Here is a 21848-nt window from a genome sequence, read left to right as displayed (position 1 = left end):
TGTGCAGCCACCCGGCTGCTGGTTGCATCATTTCTGTGGGCACGTCTGCCACTGCCTCTCTATAACCAGGTACTCATTTTGCCGACCTCGGAAGGATGACAGGCTGAGTCAACCCCACCTGGCGTCAATTCAACGGGATTGGAACTCAGGACCTTCAGATCCCAAGCCCGCCGCCATAACCATTAAAAAAAAGCCTTGGTTTCTACATCGTGAAGCCGCAGTCGGTATGAGGTAAGAGGACCAGGCCATAGGGGAGATCAGGACTCCATTAAGGTGCGGATAAAACCTTTGCAGGTGGTAAGCAGCTCAGCAGTGCCAAGGAAGGACTTCGCAGGATGGAGGATGCCCAGTTGGGGAATGGCTTTGGAGGCCAGCTTGGACTTGTGGCTTTCCCAGGAAAGGTCACGGTAGATCGTGATACCAAAAAGCTTGAGTGACAGAACGTATTCAAAGAGGATTGTTGAGAAAGTAGATGTGAGATTTTTTCAGACGGTCTTTTTGAAGAGACAAGGTGAGAGTGTGAGATTTATCAGGATTGACAGACATGTTCCATGTGTTTGACCAGCTTGTAATTTCTCGAAGTCTGCAGAGAGTTAAGAGGCTGCTTTTCCCCCGGAACCGTCGATCTGAAGGATGAGAGATGGAATGATAGAGGGTGGATTCATCAGCAAAAAGATAAAGATTTTCCAGAGTTCATTAAGATCATTGATGAAGATTAGAAAAAGCACAGGGCCCAAAACACTGCCTCGGGAACTCCAGCCTGGTCAGGAAGAGGAGATGAGAGAATTCCATTTAGAGCCCCATGTTGAATACGACAAGAGAAAATCCGTGAGACATGCATGGAGATTTCCATGGATACCATAAGAGGAGTTTGGTGAGCAGAGCGGGGTGCCAGACCGTATCGAAGGCATGAGATATGTCAAGGGAGACTGCTCTAATTTCCTGTTTGGCATTGAGGACCTCCATCCATTGTTGAGACAGCAGAAGCAGCATGTCCAGAGTAGAGTGGCCTGGTCTGAGTCCATGTTGATGATGAGCGATCAAGCCATTGTAGAAGAGGAAGGATTTAATATCAGAAGCGATGATAGATTCCATGACCTTGCTGATGTTTGGGAGCAGCCTCATTTGTCTGTCGTTGCAGGGATCTGTTTTTGCACCTTTTTGTGTAAAGCTGTAAAGTTGGCTGATTTACAAGTTAATGGCAGATGACCTTGAGCAAAAGAGGGTGAAGAGAACAGAGAGATCTCCCTGATGGAAGTCTGCAGTTGCAAGGATCTGCATTTGGAAATTTTGATTTTTAGTTTTGAGAATAATTCTTACTGCTTGGTCTGGCCAGTGGACACATCGACTTGAATCTCAACCTTTTTTTGAAGGGAGGAGGGAGGGGGGGGGGCAGGGGGAGGGGAGGAGGATAGGGGGAAGGGGTTCTTTCCCCTCTTCTTCGGAAGTCTGAGTTTAAAGTGATTGCCTCCATTAACAATGTGTTACCATTGATGTTGAGAAAAATGTGGTGGCAACCAGCTGTGTGGCCTTCCACAATGGGACCTGTGTAACCGAGCTGCTTGGCAGCAATCGGTGATAGCCGGCGAAGCCGGTGTTGTGAATGAACGCGGACGTATTATGTTGAAAAGCCAGATTTTGCTGGATCCCTTGAGAATTTCGAAGCTTTGACGCACCAAATCGCTCAATGGAGGCCGCCATCTTGCGGATGCGGAAGTATGCATAACAAATTGAAAAAAGTTCCATAGGAGTTTGTTTCACCCGTCTTTTTTTGATTCACAATCGTATGCACCTCCAATTTGTAATTAAAATACTTTACGACCAACCTCGGCCCGCACGGGCCTGGTTATCTTCAACGAAAATTGTCACCAAACACCGGAACCAATGAGATTCGAGCATTTGAAAAAATATTTCAAAAACAAAATCACTGCATGGAGGCTGCCATCTTCCGGATGCGGAAGTATGCATAAAAAAACGTTGCGAAAAAGTTCAATAGGAGTTTGTTTCACCCGTTTGTTTGATTCACCATCTTATGCACCTCTAATTTGTAATTAAAATACTTTAAGACCAACCTCGTTCCCCGGGCCCGCACGGGCCTGGTTATCTTCAACGAAAATCGTCACCAAACACCGGAACCAATGAGATTCGAGCATTTGAAAAAATATTTTAAAAAAGCTTATTACGCGTTTCGGAGGCTGAAAACGGCGTCAAATATTCTAAAATTGACGAAGAATTATTTTTTAGAAATCTTGCGGCCGTAGGGAATAGTTTTTCATGGCCGGAAATATCCGAATTGAGACGGAATTCACCGAATTAATCAAGAAGGAAATTTAATAAATTTTAATCGCATCCAGAATGCAAATGGTGTCATTTTGAACTAGGTACGGTACCTACTACACCTACCAACTACCTAACCTACTGATGCCATAGTGATGGGTAAAATAGTGGCAAAAGGCTTTGCAGTCGGGTCGGGTACTAGTAGCATGAAGTGCAGTCATGTCAGGATGGTGATGATCAACTTATGCAGTGAAGAAAACAAAACGAGTGTCGGATGGACGTTAAGTTAAACCGGCTGACCATCTGCCGCAATTACTTGGTGGACGTTAAAGATCCCACGGTCCTCTTCTTATTAAAGAGGAGGCGACATATCGCCGGCACCCTCAACAAATCACGAATTCGTGCCTTAACTAGTCAATCAAACGTCAGGTCTGACCAGCCGTTTCATGAAAGACGTGCTGGGTGTTAACTTTGCCTGACGAACCTGACGAGGACGTGGGAATAATCATTTCGGTCGTGATGAAAGAAGAAGAAGCACAACCATTCGCGCGACGATTTGGTAAAATTTGATCAAAAATAATTTACATTTTTCGCGGTTTATATCGCGAGCTATTTGTAAACGGAGGGATTGCGTCTTCCTCGTCATATTCAACACTTCCAAGTCAATTCCTCGTCTTCACTCCATGTTTTTTCTCGCAAGTACAGTAGCGTACTGTACACTGTACAGTGTGTCGGCTCAATATCGTCGTGAGGACGGAAGGACCGAGCAAATGCAACGACAACGTTAACGCCTCCGGTAAAACGATGGGTTCGCCTCCCGAAGACAAAGCGGTGCTCGGGATGTGTTTGGACATGTGTCCAATCGCAGAGAGGGTTCAGCGGGAGAGGCAGCGCCGTTTACACCGCTTTGAGGAAGAACCGGTAGGGAAATCCCACTCCTCAGGTTCCGTTAGTTCTCCTCGCGCAGATCCCCAGCGCACCGTGAAGGAATATTCCCGCCCGGCTGCGGGAAAGGCGAGCACACGGCCCGAAGATCTGCGCGTGGCCCCGGTACTGATGCGTACCGTGGACCACCTGTTGGACGAAGTGGTAAGCCGCAAGGACGCGTCGTTCCGCGAAGTTTACGCCTTCGTGTCCGATCGTCTGCGAGCCGTGCGACAAGACCTGGTGATTCAACGAATCTCGGGTCCCGAGCGTCTCCCGGTACTGGAGAAGTCCGCACGGTTCTTGCTGGTCGCTGGTTACCTGTTAGACACCGACCCACCATCACCTGAGCACATCCACCACGATCAGAAGTTGAACGAACAGCAGACCCAGGAGACCTTATTGCGGGTCCTTCAGAGCTTGGACGAAGACGATGTGATCGGCGAGGGCGAATGGCACGCGGTCTACCTCCTGTACAACCTCGGTACTCACTGCACTCGTTACGCATTTTTTTTTAACCCTTAAAGGTTTTCCCAACTGCTCTGGTGCCAGCAAAATATTTTTTTCTTCACATCGTTACCGGGGCCAATTAAACCTCCTTCCCGACGTTTTCTTTGCTGGATGTTCTTGGTTGCGAAAATATTTGCAAGGGCAAAAACTGGCCACCCACCCCTCACACGTACATGGACTCAATATGCATTTTAACTTGTGCAGGACTCAACTTTTCATTTCTCTGGCAACTTACAATGGGAAAGCAGGAATAAATCCTCCCCTCCTACACCCCCTCCTCATTCTCGACCCACCTCCTCCTACACCATCCTCTGCTTCCTCCTACACCCACTTGCCCTCACCGCTCACCCTCCGCCTCCTCCTACACCTACACCCACTCGCCCTCACCTGCCGCCTCCTCCTACACCCACTCGCCCTCACCCTCCGCCTCCTCCTACACCCACTCGCTCTCACCCTCCGCCTCCTCCTACACCCACCGCCTCCTCCTACACCCACCCACTCATCTTGCACTCACCTGCCCCTCACCCACCATCTCCTCTTGCACTCACCCCTGACCCTCCTCCTACACCCACCCCTCACCTTCCGCCACCTCCTAAACCCACCCACCCCTCACCCTCCACCACCTCCTAAACCCACCCACCCCTCACCCTCCTACACCCACCCATTCCTCACCCTCCAACACCCACCCACCCCTCACCCTCCAACACCCACCCACCCCTCACCCTCCAACACCCACCCACCCCTCACCCTCCAACACCCACCCACCCCTCACCCTCCAACACCCACCCACCCCTCACCCTCCAACACCCACCCACCCCTCACCCTCCAACACCCACCCACCCCTCACCCTCCAACACCCACCCACCCCTCACCCTCCAACACCCACCCACCCACCCCTCACCCTCCAACACCCACCCACCCACCCCTCACCCTCCAACACCCACCCACCCACCCCTCACCCTCCAACACCCACCCACCCACCCCTCACCCTCCAACACCCACCCACCCCTCACCCTCCAACACCCACCCACCCCTCACCCTCCAACACCCACCCACCCCTCACCCTCCAACACCCATCCACCCCTCACCCTCCAACACCCATCCACCCCTCACCCTCCAACACCCACCCACCCCTCACCCTCCAACACCCACCCACCCCTCACCCTCCAACACCTGACCCTCCAACACCTGACCCTCCAACACCCACCCACCCCTCACCCTCCAACACCCACCCACCCCTCACCCTCCAACACCCACCCACCCCTCACCCTCCAACACCCACCCACCCCTCACCCTCCAACACCCACCCACCCCTCACCCTCCAACACCCACCCACCCCTCACCCTCCAACACCCACCCACCCCTCACCCTCCAACACCCACCCACCCCTCACCCTCCAACACCACCCACCCCTCACCCACCCACCCTCACCCCTCAACACCCACCCACCCTCACACACCCACCCATCCTCACCCCTCAACACCCACCCACCCCCTCACCCTCCGACACCCACCCACTCCTCACCCTCCAACACCCACCCACCCCTCACCCTCCAACACCCAGCCACCCCTCACCCTCCAACACCCAGCCACCCCTCATCCTCCTACACCCATCCACCCCTCACCCTTCAACACCCACCCACCCCTCACCCTCCAACACCCACCCACCCCTCACCCTCCAACACCCAGCCACCCCTCACCCTCCAACATCCAGCCACCCCTCACCCTCCTACACCCATCCACCTCTCACCCTCCAACACCCACCCACCCTTCACCCTCCAACACCCACCCACCCCTCACCCTGCAACACCCACCCACCCCTCACCCTGCAACACCCACCCACCCCTCACCCTCCGACACCCACCCACCCACCCCTCACCCTCCGACACCCACCCACCCCTCACCCTCCGACACCCACCCACCCACCCCTCACCCTCGGACACCCACCCACCCACCCCTCACCCTCCCACACCTCACCCTCCCACACCCACCCACCCCTCACCCTCCGACACCCACCCACCCCTCACCCTCCGACACCCACCCACCCTTCACCCTCCGACACCCACCCACCCCTCACCCTGCGACACCCACCCACCCCTCACCCTCCGACACCCACCCACCCACCCCTCACCCTCCGACACCCACCCACCCCTCACCCTCCGACACCCACCCACCCCTCACCCTCCGACACCCACCCACCCCTCACCCTCCGACACCCACCCACCCACCCCTCACCCTCCGACACCCACCCACCCTCCCCTCACCCTCCGACACCCACCCACCCACCCCTCACCCTCCGACACCCACCCACCCACCCCTCACCCTCCGACACCCACCCACCCCTCCCTCACCCTCCGACACCCACCCACCCCTCACCCTCCGACACCCACCCACCCCTCACCCTCCGACACCCACCCACTCCTCACCCTCCGACACTCACCCTCCAACACCCACCCACTCCTCACCCTCCAACATCCACCCACCCTTCACCCTCCAACACCCACCCACCCTTCACCCTGCAACACCCACCCACCCCTCACCCTCCAACACCCACCCACCCCTCACCCTCCAACACCCACCCCTCACCCTCCGACACCCACCCACCCCTCACCCTCCGACACCCACCCACCCCTCACCCTCCGACACCCACCCACCCCTCACCCTCCGACACCCACCCACCCCTCACCCTCCGACACCCACCCACCCCTCACCCTCCGACACCCACCCACCCCTCACCCTCCGACACCCACCCCTCACCCTCCGACACCCACCCACCCCTCACCCTCCGACACCCACCCACCCCTCATCCTCCGACACCCACCCACCCCTCACCCTCCGACATCCACCCACCCTTCACCCTCCGACACCCACCCACCCACCCCTCACCCTGCGACACCCACCCCACCCACCCCTCACCCTGCGACACCCACCCACCCACCCCTCACCCTGCGACACCCACCCACCCACCCCTCACCCTGCGACACCCACCCACCCCTCACCCTCCGACACCCAGCCACCCCTCACCCTCCGACACCCAGCCACCCCTCATCCTCCTACACCCATCCACCCCTCACCCTCCAACACCCACCCACCCCTCACCCTCCAACACCCAGCCACCCCTCACCCTCCAACATCCAGCCACCCCTCACCCTCTTACACCCATCCACCCCTCACCCTACATCCACCCACTCCTCAAACCCCTCACCCTCCTACATCCACCCACCCCTCACCCTCCTACATCCACCCACCCACCACCCTCCTACATCCACCCACCCACCACCCTCCTACATCCACCCACCCACCACCCTCCTACATCCACCCACCCATGCCTCACCCTCCAACACCCATCCACCCCTCACCCTCCAACACCCACCCACTCCTCACCCTCCTACATCCACCCACCCCTCACCCTCCTACATCCACCCACCCCTCACCCTCCTACATCCACCCACCCACGCCTCACCCTCCAACACCCACCCACGCCTCACCCTCCAACACCCACCCACCCCTCACCCTCCAACACCCACCCACCCCTCACCCTCCAACACCCACCCACCCCTCACCCTCCAACACCCACCCACCCCTCACCTCCCAACACCCACCCACCCCTCACCTCCCAACACCCACCCACCCCTCACCCTCCAACACCCACCCACCCCTCACCCTCCAACACCCACCCACCCCTCACCCTCCGACACCCACCCACCCACCCCTCACCCTCCGACACCCACCCACCCACCCCTCACCCTCCGACACCCACCCACCCACCCCTCACCCTCCGACACCCACCCACCCACCCCTCACCCTCCGACACCCACCCACCCACCCCTCACCCTCCGACACCCACCCACCCACCCCTCACCCTCCGACACCCACCCACCCACCCCTCACCCTCCGACACCCACCCACCCACCCCTCACCCTCCGACACCCACCCACCCACCCCTCACCCTCCGACACCCACCCACCCACCCCTCACCCTCCGACACCCACCCACCCACCCCTCACCCTCCGACACCCACCCACCCACCCCTCACCCTCCGACACCCACCCACCCCTCACCCTCCGACACCCACCCACCCACCCCTCACCCTCCGACACCCACCCACCCACCCCTCACCCTCCGACACCCACCCACCCACCCCTCACCCTCCGACACCCACCCACCCACCCCTCACCCTCCGACACCCACCCACCCACCCCTCACCCTCCGACACCCACCCACCCACCCCTCACCCTCCGACACCCACCCACCCCTCACCCTCCGACACCCACCCACCCACCCCTCACCCTCCGACACCCACCCACCCACCCCTCACCCTCCGACACCCACCCACCCACCCCTCACCCTCCGACACCCACCCACCCACCCCTCACCCTCCGACACCCACCCACCCACCCCTCACCCTCCGACACCCACCCACCCACCCCTCACCCTCCGACACCCACCCACCCACCCCTCACCCTCCGACACCCACCCACCCACCCCTCACCCTCCGACACCCACCCACCCACCCCTCACCCTCCGACACCCACCCACCCCCTCACCCTCCGACACCCACCCACCCACCCCTCACCCTCCGACACCCACCCACCCACCCCTCACCCTCCGACACCCACCCACCCACCCCTCACCCTCCGACACCCACCCACCCACCCCTCACCCTCCGACACCCACCCACCCCTCACCCTCCGACACACACCCACCCCTCACCCTCCGACACACACCCACCCCTCACCCTCCGACACCCACCCACCCCTCACCCTCCGACACCCACCCACCCTTCACCCTCCGACACCCACCCCTCACCCTCCGACACCCACCCACCCCTCACCCTGCAACACCCACCCACCCCTCACCCTCCTACACCCACCCACCGCTCACCCTGCAACACCCACCCACCCCTCACCCTCCGACACCCACCCACCCACCCCTCACCCTCCGACACCCACCCACCCACCCCTCACCCTCGGACACCCACCCACCCACCCCTCACCCTCCCACCCACCCACCCACCCCTCACCCTCCGACACCCACCCACCCCTCACCCTCCGACACCCACCCACCCTTCACCCTCCGACACCCACCCACCCTTCACCCTCCGACACCCACCCACCCCTCACCCTGCAACACCCACCCACCCCTCACCCTCCGACACCCACCCACCCCTCACCCTCCGACACCCACCCACCCACCCCTCACCCTCCGACACCCACCCACCCACCCCTCACCCTCCGACACCCACCCACCCCTCACCCTCCGACACCCACCCACCCCTCACCCTCCGACACCCACCCACCCACCCCTCACCCTCCGACACCCACCCACCCACCCCTCACCCTCCGACACCCACCCACCCACCCCTCACCCTCCGACACCCACCCACCCACCCCTCACCCTCCGACACCCACCCACCCACCCCTCACCCTCCGACACCCACCCACCCACCCCTCACCCTCCGACACCCACCCACCCACCCCTCACCCTCCGACACCCACCCACCCCTCACCCTCCGACACCCACCCACCCCTCACCCTCCGACACCCACCCACTCCTCACCCTCCAACACTCACCCTCCAACACCCACCCACTCCTCACCCTCCAACATCCACCCACCCTTCACCCTCCAACACCCACCCACCCTTCACCCTGCAACACCCACCCACCCTTCACCCTGCAACACCCACCCACCCCTCACCCTCCAACACCCACCCACCCCTCACCCTCCAACACCCACCCCTCACCCTCCGACACCCACCCACCCCTCACCCTCCGACACCCACCCACCCCTCACCCTCCGACACCCACCCACCCCTCACCCTCCGACACCCACCCACCCCTCACCCTCCGACACCCACCCACCCCTCACCCTCCGACACCCACCCACCCCTCACCCTCCGACACCCACCCACCCCTCACCCTCCGACACCCACCCACCCCTCACCCTCCGACACCCACCCACCCCTCACCCTCCGACACCCACCCACCCCTCACCCTCCGACACCCACCCACCCCTCACCCTCCGACACCCACCCACCCCTCACCCTCCGACACCCACCCACCCCTCACCCTCCGACACCCACCCACCCCTCACCCTGCGACACCCACCCACCCCTCACCCTCCGACACCCAGCCACCCCTCACCCTCCGACACCCAGCCACCCCTCATCCTCCTACACCCATCCACCCCTCACCCTCCAACACCCACCCACCCCTCACCCTCCAACACCCAGCCACCCCTCACCCTCCAACATCCAGCCACCCCTCACCCTCTTACACCCATCCACCCCTCACCCTACATCCACCCACTCCTCAAACCCCTCACCCTCCTACATCCACCCACCCCTCACCCTCCTACATCCACCCACCCACCACCCTCCTACATCCACCCACCCACCACCCTCCTACATCCACCCACCCATGCCTCACCCTCCAACACCCATCCACCCCCTCACCCTCCAACACCCACCCACTCCTCACCCTCCTACATCCACCCACCCCTCACCCTCCTACATCCACCCACCCCTCACCCTCCTACATCCACCCACCCACGCCTCACCCTCCAACACCCACCCACGCCTCACCCTCCAACACCCACCCACCCCTCACCCTCCAACACCCACCCACCCCTCACCCTCCAACACCCACCCACCCCTCACCCTCCAACACCCACCCACCCCCTCACCCTCCAACACCCACCCACCCTTCACCTCCCAACACCCACCCACCCCTCACCTCCCAACACCCACCCACCCCTCACCCTCCAACACCCACCCACCCCTCACCCTCCAACACCCACCCACCCCTCACCCTCCGACACCCACCCACCCACCCCTCACCCTCCGACACCCACCCACCCACCCCTCACCCTCCGACACCCACCCACCCACCCCTCACCCTCCGACACCCACCCACCCACCCCTCACCCTCCGACACCCACCCACCCACCCCTCACCCTCCGACACCCACCCACCCACCCCTCACCCTCCGACACCCACCCACCCACCCCTCACCCTCCGACACCCACCCACCCACCCCTCACCCTCCGACACCCACCCACCCACCCCTCACCCTCCGACACCCACCCACCCACCCCTCACCCTCCGACACCCACCCACCCACCCCTCACCCTCCGACACCCACCCACCCACCCCTCACCCTCCGACACCCACCCACCCACCCCTCACCCTCCGACACCCACCCACCCACCCCTCACCCTCCGACACCCACCCACCCACCCCTCACCCTCCGACACCCACCCACCCACCCCTCACCCTCCGACACCCACCCACCCCTCACCCTCCGACACACACCCACCCCTCACCCTCCGACACACACCCACCCCTCACCCTCCGACACCCACCCACCCCTCACCCTCCGACACCCACCCACCCCTCACCCTCCGACACCCACCCACCCCTCACCCTCCGACACCCACCCACCCCTCACCCTCCGACACCCACCCACCCCTCACCCTCCGACACCCACCCACCCCTCACCCTCCGACACCCACCCACCCCTCACCCTCCGACACCCACCCACCCCTCACCCTCCGACACCCACCCACCCCTCACCCTCCGACACCCACCCACCCCTCACCCTCCGACCCCCACCCACCCCTCACCCTCCGACACCCACCCACCCCTCACGCTCCGACACCCACCCACCCCTCACCCTCCGACACCCACCCACCCCTCACCCTCCGACACCCACCCACCCCTCACCCTCCGACACCCACCCACCCCTCACCCTCCGACCCCCACCCACCCCTCACCCTCCGACACCCACCCCTCATCCTCCGACACCCACCCACCCCTCACCCTGCGACACCCACCCACCCCTCACCCTGCGACACCCACCCACCCCTCACCCTGCGACACCCACCCACCCCTCACCCTCCGACACCCAGCCACCCCTCACCCTCCGACACCCAGCCACCCCTCATCCTCCTACACCCACCCACCCCTCACCCTCCGACACCCACCCACCCACCCCTCACCCTCCAACACCCAGCCACCCCTCACCCTCCGACACCCACCCACCCCTCACCCTCCGACACCCACCCACCCCTCACCCTCCGACACCCACCCACCCCTCACCCTCCGACACCCACCCACCCCTCACCCTCCGACACCCACCCACCCACCCCTCACCCTCCGACACCCACCCACCCACCCCTCACCCTCCGACACCCACCCACCCCTCACCCTCCGACACCCACCCACCCCTCACCCTCCGACACCCACCCACTCCTCACCCTCCAACACTCACCCTCCAACACCCACCCACTCCTCACCCTCCGACATCCACCCACCCTTCACCCTCCGACACCCACCCACCCTTCACCCTGCGACACCCACCCACCCCTCACCCTCCGACACCCACCCACCCCTCACCCTCCGACACCCACCCACCCCTCACCCTCCGACACCCACCCACCCCTCACCCTCCGACACCCACCCACCCCTCACCCTCCGACACCCACCCACCCCTCACCCTCCGACACCCACCCACCCCTCACCCTCCGACACCCACCCACCCCTCACCCTCCGACACCCACCCACCCCTCACCCTCCGACACCCACCCACCCCTCACCCTGCGACACCCACCCACCCCTCACCCTCCGACACCCACCCACCCCTCACCCTCCGACACCCACCCACCCCTCACCCTCCGACACCCACCCACCCCTCACCCTCCGACACCCACCCACCCCTCACCCTCCGACACCCACCCACCCCTCACCCTCCGACACCCACCCACCCCTCACCCTCCGACACCCACCCACCCCTCACCCTCCGACACCCACCCACCCCTCACCCTCCGACACCCACCCACCCCTCACCCTCCGACACCCACCCACCCCTCACCCTCCGACACCCACCCACCCCTCACCCTCCGACACCCACCCACCCTTCACCCTCCGACACCCACCCACCCCTCACCCTGCGACACCCACCCACCCCTCACCCTCCAACACCCAGCCACCCCTCATCCTCCTACACCCATCCACCCCTCACCCTCCAACACCCACCCACCCCTCACCCTCCAACACCCAGCCACCCCTCACCCTCTTACACCCATCCACCCCTCACCCTCCAACACCCACCCACCCCTCACCCTCCTACATCCACCCACTCCTCAAACCCCTCACCCTCCTACATCCACCCACCCCTCACCCTCCTACATCCACCCACCCCTCACCCTCCTACATCCACCCACCCACCACCCTCCTACATCCACCCACCCATGCCTCACCCTCCAACACCCATCCACCCCTCACCCTCCAACACCCACCCACTCCTCACCCTCCTACATCCACCCACCCCTCACCCTCCTACATCCACCCACCCCTCACCCTCCTACATCCACCCACCCACGCCTCACCCTCCAACACCCAGCCACCCCTCACCCTCCAACACCCAGCCACCCCTCATCCTCCTACACCCATCCACCCCTCACCCTCCAACACCCACCCACCCCTCACCCTCCAACACCCAGCCACCCCTCACCCTCCAACATCCAGCCACCCCTCACCCTCCAACATCCAGCCACCCCTCACCCTCCTACACCCATCCACCCCTCACCCTCCAACACCCACCCACCCTTCACCCTCCAACACCCACCCACCCCTCACCCTGCAACACCCACCCACCCCTCACCCTCCAACACCCAGCCACCTCTCACCCTCCAACACCCAGCCACCCCTCACCCTCCAACACCCAGCCACCCCTCATCCTCCTACACCCATCCACCCCTCACCCTCCAACACCCACCCACCCCTCACCCTCCAACACCCAGCCACCCCTCAACCTCCAACATCCAGCCACCCCTCACCCTCCTACACCCATCCACCCCTCACCCTCCAACACCCACCCACCCCTCACCCTCCTACATCCACCCACTCCTCAAACCCCTCACCCTCCTACATCCACCCACCCCTCACCCTCCTACATCCACCCACCCCTCACCCTCCTACATCCACCCACCCCTCACCCTTCTACATCCACCCACCCACGCCTCACCCTCCAACACCCATCCACCCTTCACCCTCCAACACCCACCCACCCCTCACCCTGCAACACCCACCCACCCCTCACCCTCCAACACCCAGCCACCTCTCACCCTCCAACACCCAGCCACCCCTCACCCTCCAACACCCAGCCACCCCTCATCCTCCTACACCCAACACCCACCCACCCCTCACCCTCCAACACCCAGCCACCCCTCAACCTCCAACATCCAGCCACCCCTCACCCTCCTACACCCATCCACCCCTCACCCTCCAACACCCACCCACCCCTCACCCTCCAACACCCACCCACCCCTCACCCTCCTACATCCACCCACTCCTCAAACCCCTCACCCTCCTACATCCACCCACCCCTCACCCTCCTACATCCACCCACCCCTCACCCTCCTACATCCACCCACCCCTCACCCTTCTACATCCACCCACCCACGCCTCACCCTCCAACACCCATCCACCCCTCACCCTCCAACACCCACCCACTCCTCACCCTCCTACATCCACCCACTCCTCACCCTCCTACATCCACCCACCCCTCACCCTCCTACATCCACCCACCCCTCACCCTCCTACATCCACCCACCCACGCCTCACCCTCCAACACCCACCCACGCCTCACCCTCCAACACCCATCCACCCCTCACCCTCCAATACCCACCCACCCCTCACCCTCCAACACCCACCCACCCCTCACCCTCCAACACTCACCCTCCAACACCCACCCACCCCTCACCCTCCAACACCCACCCACCCCTTACCCTCCAACACCCACTCACCCCTCACCCTCCAACACCCACCCACCCCTCAACACCCACCCACCCCTCAACACCCACCCACCCCTCACCCTCCGACACCCACCCACCCCTCACCCTCCGACACCTACCCACCCACCCCTCACCCTCCGACCCCCACCCACCCCTCACCCTCCGACACCCACCCACCCCTCACCCTGCGACACCCACCCACCCCTCACCCTCCAACACCCAGCCACCCCTCATCCTCCAACACCCAGCCACCCCTCATCCTCCTACACCCATCCACCCCTCACCCTCCAACACCCACCCACCACCCACCCCTCACCCTCCAACACCCAGCCACCCCTCACCCTCCAACATCCAGCCACCCCTCACCCTCCTACACCCATCCACCCCTCACCCACCAACACCCAGCCACCCCTCACCCTCCAACACCCAGCCACCCCTCACCCTCCAACACCCAGCCACCCCTCACCCTCCAACACCCAGCCACCCCTCACCCTCCAACACCCAGCCACCCCTCACCCTCCAACACCCAGCCACCCCTCACCCTCCTACACCCACCCACCCCTCACCCTCCAACACCCAGCCACTCCTCACCCTCCAACACGCAGCCACCCCTCACCCTCCTACACCCATCCACCCCTCAAACCCCTCACCCTCCAACACCCACCCACCCCTCACCCTCCTACATCCACCCACTCCTCAAACCCCTCACCCACCTACATCCACCCACCCCTCACCCTCCTACACCCACCCACCCCTCACCCTCCTACATCCACCCACCCACCCCTCACCCTCCTACATCCACCCCTCACCCTCCTACATCCACCCCTCACCCTCCAACACCCACCCCTCACCCTCCAACACCCACCCACCCTTCACCCTCCAACACCCACCCACCCCTCACCCTGCAACACCCACCCACCCCTCACCCTCCTACACCCACCCACCGCTCACCCTGCAACACCCACCCACCCCTCACCCTCCTACACCCACCCACTCCTCACCCTCCTACACCCACCCACCCCTCACCCTCCTGCACCCACCCACTCCTCACCCTCCTGCACCCACCCACTCCTCACCCTCCTGCACTCCTCACCCTCCTGCACCCACCCACCCCTCACCCTCCGCCGCCTCCTACATCCACCTTCCCTCCCCCTCCTGCACCCACCCACCCACTCCTCACCCTCCTGCACCCACTCCTCACCCTCCTGCACCCACCCCTCACCCTCCTGCACCCACCCACCCCTCACCCTCCTGCACCCACCCGCCCCTCACCCTCCTGCACCCACCCGCCCCTCACCCTCCTGCACCCACCCGCCCCTCACCCTCCTGCACCCACCCACCCCTCACCCTCCTGCACCCACCCACTCCTCACCCTCCTGCACCCACCCACTTCTCACCCTCCTGCACCCACCCACTCACCCTCCTGCACCCACCCACTCCTCACCCTCCTGCACCCACCCCCTCCTCACCCTCCTGCACCCACCCCTCACCCTCCGCCGCCTCCTACATCCACCTTCCCTACCACTCCTGTAGTATTGTGATCCAGTTCCATCAAAAGTAATAATTTCCTTTGGATCTACATTTTGGGAGTCAGTGAGTAGAGTTAACACCTTCGTTGTTGCAGGTTCATTCCACGCTTTGCAGTCGATGCTGAAGCTTCGTCGTCAAGCACGGGATCGTCCTGTTCTGAAAATGGCCTGGGAGATAAACAGAGCTTTCATGGAGAGCAACTATGTGCGATTGTTTCGTTTGGCACTGCGTTTACCTTTCCTGCACTCGTGCGCCTTGTATCGTCACCTTACCACTCTGCGCACTGCTGCTGTGCATCACTACAAAAGCGCCTTCACCAGCCGTAATGGCTCCGTACCACTGGATAAGCTCGTGGGATGGCTCGCACTGGATGGCGTGACTCAAGGCATCGCTTTGTGTCGCCATTTTGGTCTCACACTGTCCGCAGATGATCATACAGTGACATTTAAAAGAAAATACGTTCAGGGTGGGCCACCGTCACCTTCCCTCCGCAGTGCTGCAAAGCTTGTTGGGAACAAGCAAGGAGGCACATGCCTGCACCAGGTTATGCACAGCGGAAGGGCCAATGGAGAAGAAAAGCTGGTCAGGTGACAAAACCGTTTCCTGGATTTTGTGCACACACCAAACTGACGCACCCACACTTCTCTATCTTTGGGGGGAAAGAAGGGGGGAGGTGTGGGGAAGAAGGAGGGAGGGGGGGGGGGGAGAAAGGATGGGTGGGGGGGGGGGGAGAAAAGAGCTGGGGAGGATGATCTTGACTGCAGAATATGATGGGGGTAACTCGTAAAAATTGCAATGCATAGTTTTCTCCCAATTTTCTGATTCATCTATCAAATTGTTTGGAGGCAACAAATCTTCAATACAAAACTGTACTTGTGCTGTTTTCCAACAAGGTTGAGGCTGAAGGATCCTGACTTATTTTGGAATTAACCATGGCATGTTGTTAACCAATGTTAACTACAACGCAGACTAATTCAAATAAATAAACAAAGTTACGTTACAGACACAATTGATGCGCTTACTTATAAGCAACTTTGCCACGATGTTCTTGATATGTTATAAATTATCTATAGATATTTCCATGATGTCCTTTTACGAGTTATATACAACTGCCAACTATAATATGATTGCAATACCACACAAACACACACGGAACTACAACTTACTTGGCACAAACCACACCAAAATTGGTTTCCACCTCAGACGAGCAACTTTATTTACCCAACATTTTTTTTCCCTTCTGACAACTGTCACAGTATCCTGTGATTTTACAAAGAATAACGAGCTATCAATGGCAACAAAATGGCACTCATGAGTAGATATTTTTGGGATGCGCCTTGTCGCTACTCCGAGTACATAGGGACAGATGTGGCACAGATGGTGACTCAAAACTCTTAAAAAGGGTAGATCAATGTGTCTTAGAAAGGGGAGATAGAAATAGTTTGCCCATTAATTTGTCACAGTTTGGTACAAAATTAAACATTTCGACAATTTTGAGACAAAGCCTTTAATGAAACACGATAAATTACTTAAAATCTGAAACCAGTTAAATAAGATGAAACGTATTGTGCAAAAATAATCCCACCAATGAAGCATTTCCAACAATTGAACCAAATAAATGATAAAGTGAACAACTTGATTAAATAAAGGCAAAAGCCATCTTGTGCAGCCACATGCGATTCACAGCACGCTTCCCACGCTCACTGTCCCGTGGGCCAAAGCCTCCTCAAGAACCATGAACTGCAAGGCAAGAAAAGTGCAGAGCTGTGTATCACACTTGTGGGTTACAGTGTATTTATTTTTCTCTAAAATTGTGGTTTCGAGTATTACGTTAGTTAAAGTAAAAAAAAACAACAAAAAAAAACAATATCAACAGGGCACCTGTGCAGTTTTCAGGTAGAAAACGGTAATGAAGGGAGGGGATGAAGTTAGAATTACAGGATTGAGGATTGACATGGACGGATTCACAGGATTAGGGATTGACAAAATTTGGCATGGACGCTTTCTGTGCCCAAAATATTTATTCTGCAGTATAGAACAAGTAAGAATTGAGTAAATGGAATTCCTCATGGAGAGAACTTGCCAAATAAATTGAAGAAGATTCGATAAATCCTCTTCTGTAAGAGGATTTTCCTTCCACTTGTACTATTGAATGTTTGCGGCTGTTTCCCTCTTCTCCACCCCGTGCATCCTCCTTGTCCTCATTTCTTTCCCACATCCCTCACAGTCGTGGCCCTTGGCACCATTGCACTTTCTTCAAATAATGCACCATTTCTTCCAGAAAATTGTTGAAATAAAAAAATCTTTTGGTATCCACGTATGTGTTTATTTGGTTTGCAGTGGAACAAAACAAAAAAAAATCTGAAAAAAAAAAACTAAATCTTAGCTTATTCCGCACAGAAATCCTAAAATGTCCCGGACATTATTATTGGCACCTTTTAGAAGTTGTTAGAAACAATTAGATTTCAAGCAGGTGATTCTCCTTTACTTTGCAATTGAACTCACCTGTGGTGAGTTGCAGGTGCATGCAATATAAAAATCATTCATTCAACCAGTTTGAATAGAGAAAAGGAGTCATTCTGCTGTTTTGTGGCAGTGTGTGTTCCGCAATGAGCATGGAGAAAAGAAAGAAAACCAGAGAATTGTCTGAGGAGGTCAGACAAGATTGTAACCAAGCATGCACAATCTCAAGACTACTAGTCCATCTCCAGAGACCTTGATGTTCCTGTGTCCATCATACGCAATGTTATCAGGAAGTTTAAGGCCTATAGCACTGTAGCCAACCTCCCTGGATGTGGACGCAAGAGAAAACTTGATCGAATATTGCAGCGAAGGATTGTTTGAATGGTGGAGAAAGCACCTCGATCAACTGCCACACAGATTCAAGCTGACCTTCAGACACAATGTACGACAGTTTCAACTCGCACCATCTGTCACCAACTCAATGAAAGGGGGTTCCATTGTAGGAGACCCAGGAGGACGCCACTGCTGAGAGAGATACATAAGAAAGCCTGACTGGAATTTTCCAAAACCCACCTCAACAAGCCAAAATCCTTCTGGGAGAATATCCTGTGGACAGATGAGACCAAATTAGAGCTTTTTGGTAAAACACATCATCTCTATGTTTACAGAAAACAAAATGAAGCCTTCAAAGAAAAGAACACCTTCCCTACATTCAAACATGGAGGAGGTTCAGTGATGTTTTCGTGTTGCTGTGCTGCCTCTGGCACTGGGTGCCTTGAATGTGTGCATGGAATCATTAAATCAGGAGATTACAAAGGTATTTTGGAGCACAATGTTCAACCCCGTGTCAGAAAGATGGGTCTCAGTCAATGGTCATGTGTCTTGCAACAGGACAATGACCCCAAACACACTTCAAAAAGCACCCAGGAATGGTTCAAGACAAAACGCTGGACTGTTCTGAAGTGGCCAGCAATGAGTCTGGATCTAAATCCCATTGAACACCTGTGGGGAGATCTGAAAACAGCAGTTGGGAGAACGCACCCTTCAAATCTGGGAGAACTGGAGCAGGTTGCACAAGAAGAGTGGGCCAAACTGCCAGTAGAGAGGTGTAGGAAGCGTATTCATGGCTATAGGAAGTGCTTGACTGCAGTTGCTTTGTCCAAAGGCAACAAACCAAATTATTTGGTGCTACCAAATAAGAAGTCAAGGGTGTCAATAATTTTGTCAATGCCATTTATTTTTATTTTCTGATTTGAAAGGATATATTAAGTTCTGAATCAAAAACAAAGGTTCTGTAATATCAACAGTGAAATATAGAATTGTGGAGACCAAAAACATTTGTCAATTTCAACTTATTTTTAGAGAAAATTGTGAGTTATTTGCAAAAAGTGCAAGGGGGCCAATATTATTGGCGACGACTGTATTTCTCCGAGTCTCCCTCTATCAATTATATAATTACACATGCCCAACATGCTTTGACACACGTTCTTCCTCAAAATCCCTTTACATGAGATACGGTCAACTTGTAGGTAATAAGCTGCTACTCTGCCAGCCACAAGACTTCTCCACTGCCCTCTTTAACCAGCCATATCTCACCACTCTCCATACACCTCCACCTTTATGATGTCCCTCACAATTCTATACCATCTCAAGTGCAGTCCACCACATTTTCTACTGCTTCAATCTTTCAACACATCTGCTTTCTTCAGAAGTCTAAGTTCCTCCATACGCACCAGGTACCCTTCCCACTTCGGCCGGTTCTTGACCAATCCTCCAGTCAAGCTTGTCTGCACACAAATCTCCTCCTTAAGTTCGGCCATCCTCCTATATACCCTCTTCATTCCTTCAATCTTCCTGACAATTGTTCTCACAAACCCACAGCCTTTATTGTTGCTGCTCTTAGTGCCACCGTCTTCCAGATCCACAAAGTAATCTTTTTTTCCTGAACTGCTCATCGTGTGGAGTACAGATTTAATGTAGTCATTTAAAGAAAGATAAGGTGTTGAAAGTGCAGGAAATGCATCCTAAACAGCAAAATTATATGGATGAAGCAGTACAGCTTACAGTGTCAGGAGCAGCAGGGTGTACAGCCTTGCAATGTGTGTGATGACTGAGGGCTGGAAACATTTGATAAAAATGTACGCTGGTCCTTAGGCAGGACAAGCTGTGAAAGCGTTCCGCCAGAACAGCCAGGTTGAAGGTGGGATTTCCTTGCAGAAGGCGGGATTTAAGTGGATAAGTGGTGGTGCTCAAGTTGTTCCGGGAATGGAATGCTTTGCAGTTTGAACGAGATATAAATGCTTCATTCGTATTATGAGCTTTTCCTGTGCTGCAACAGGTTAAGCCTGCCTTCTTCATCTTCCACAAGGAAACCTTGCCCTCCACTAGGTAAGTGAAGTGTTCCCTTGGGATGCTCTCCTATCTTGGTCCAGTGCAGGTTGGAGGTTTGTAGGTCCTAGCAATATCAAATCCACAACCCCCAGTAACACCATGGAAAAGAAAATGGCAGATGAAGGAAAGCCTCCATGGCTCTTTGGAGATTTAAGACTTGGTGGTTTGGGCATAAGAGAAGACACAGACTGAACTGGTATCACAATGAAATAGTGAAAAGGTGCTCATTTGCATTTCATTGCAGTATGTATCCAAAGGCACACCTCGTCCTGTACAGCAATATTGGGATGAAACGTGGTCCAAATTTGCATATAAAGGAGCAAAATACATGTCAGTACTATGAGAAACTACTCCATGCTATATTTTGGAACCATACACAATGCCCACACTTCATGAAGATGTAGAAAGCTCTGCTGGAATGTTCTTCAGTGCAAATGAGGCGTAAATTATAACCATGATAATGACGATGCGTGCATAAATTTAAAAGCAAAATTAATTGTCGTGGTGCTGCAGACACTTTTCAACGAAATGCTGGATGATCAAACTTTACTAGAAAGAAAAGAAAACCTCTAATTGGCACAGCAATAAAAAATTATTTTACCTTTTTTTCATCTCCCATTTGAGGCAGTAGAACTGACGTTTGATAGTTTCAGACTCATCTTGCCTGAAATGTCCACAGCATGTAGTGACATCTGAGCGGGTGGACTGGAACCATTTTGTTTCTCCAGCAGAGTCTCGCAATGCGTTTCAGCACCCTGCACCAAGCCAGGGGACGGCTCTTCAGCTCCACCATGAATACAACAAATAGGACTATCCCACATTGAGCCCTTTGTGTGCATGGTTATCAAAGCAATCCTGACCAAGCTCCAAAGTTGTGCTCCCACGAAGGCGCACCCGCTCAGGTTGTGTACCGGCAAGGGCACGTTTCAAGCTTGGGTTGAGCACCCGTGATGGCACGC

The 21848-nt window shown here is 57.7% G+C and overlaps 3 protein-coding genes across 12 annotated transcripts in view; 1 reads left to right on the top strand and 2 right to left on the bottom strand.

Moving 5' to 3' along the window:
• LOC144890854 (uncharacterized) overlaps nt 1-2778 on the bottom strand; it is an 83873-nt gene extending 81095 nt beyond the window's left edge. The window contains exon 1 of the mRNA XM_078772733.1: nt 2762-2778. The gene's annotated coding sequence lies outside the window, so the exon portion shown is untranslated. The remainder of the gene's footprint in view (nt 1-2761) is intronic.
• A 173-nt stretch (nt 2779-2951) lies between these two features.
• On the top strand, nt 2952-17044 carry SAC3D1 (SAC3 domain containing 1). The gene is made up of 2 exons (XM_068109314.2): nt 2952-3685; nt 16130-17044. Exons 1-2 carry the CDS (start codon nt 3082-3084, stop codon nt 16624-16626), a joined length of 1101 nt encoding a protein of 366 aa, XP_067965415.2. The 5' UTR covers nt 2952-3081; the 3' UTR covers nt 16627-17044.
• A 178-nt stretch (nt 17045-17222) lies between these two features.
• Nucleotides 17223-21848, bottom strand: part of FAM169A (family with sequence similarity 169 member A) — a 72109-nt gene continuing 67483 nt past the window's right edge. For all 10 annotated transcript variants that reach the window (XM_068107636.2, XM_068107639.2, XM_078772730.1 and 7 more), the window contains 2 exons: nt 21491-21644; nt 17223-17775 (listed from right to left, as the gene is read on the bottom strand). In XM_068107636.2, coding sequence (XP_067963737.2) covers nt 21498-21644 — 147 coding nt within the window. In that variant the 3' untranslated portion in view covers nt 17223-17775; nt 21491-21497. The remainder of the gene's footprint in view (nt 17776-21490; nt 21645-21848) is intronic.

This window comes from Myxine glutinosa, chromosome 2, assembly GCF_964187855.1.
Source record: "Myxine glutinosa chromosome 2, kmMyxGlut1.1, whole genome shotgun sequence".
Taxonomy (NCBI): domain Eukaryota; kingdom Metazoa; phylum Chordata; class Myxini; order Myxiniformes; family Myxinidae; genus Myxine; species Myxine glutinosa.
The sequence above is the reverse complement of the archived record's forward strand: the minus strand, read 5'-3'. Positions and strand labels throughout refer to the sequence as shown.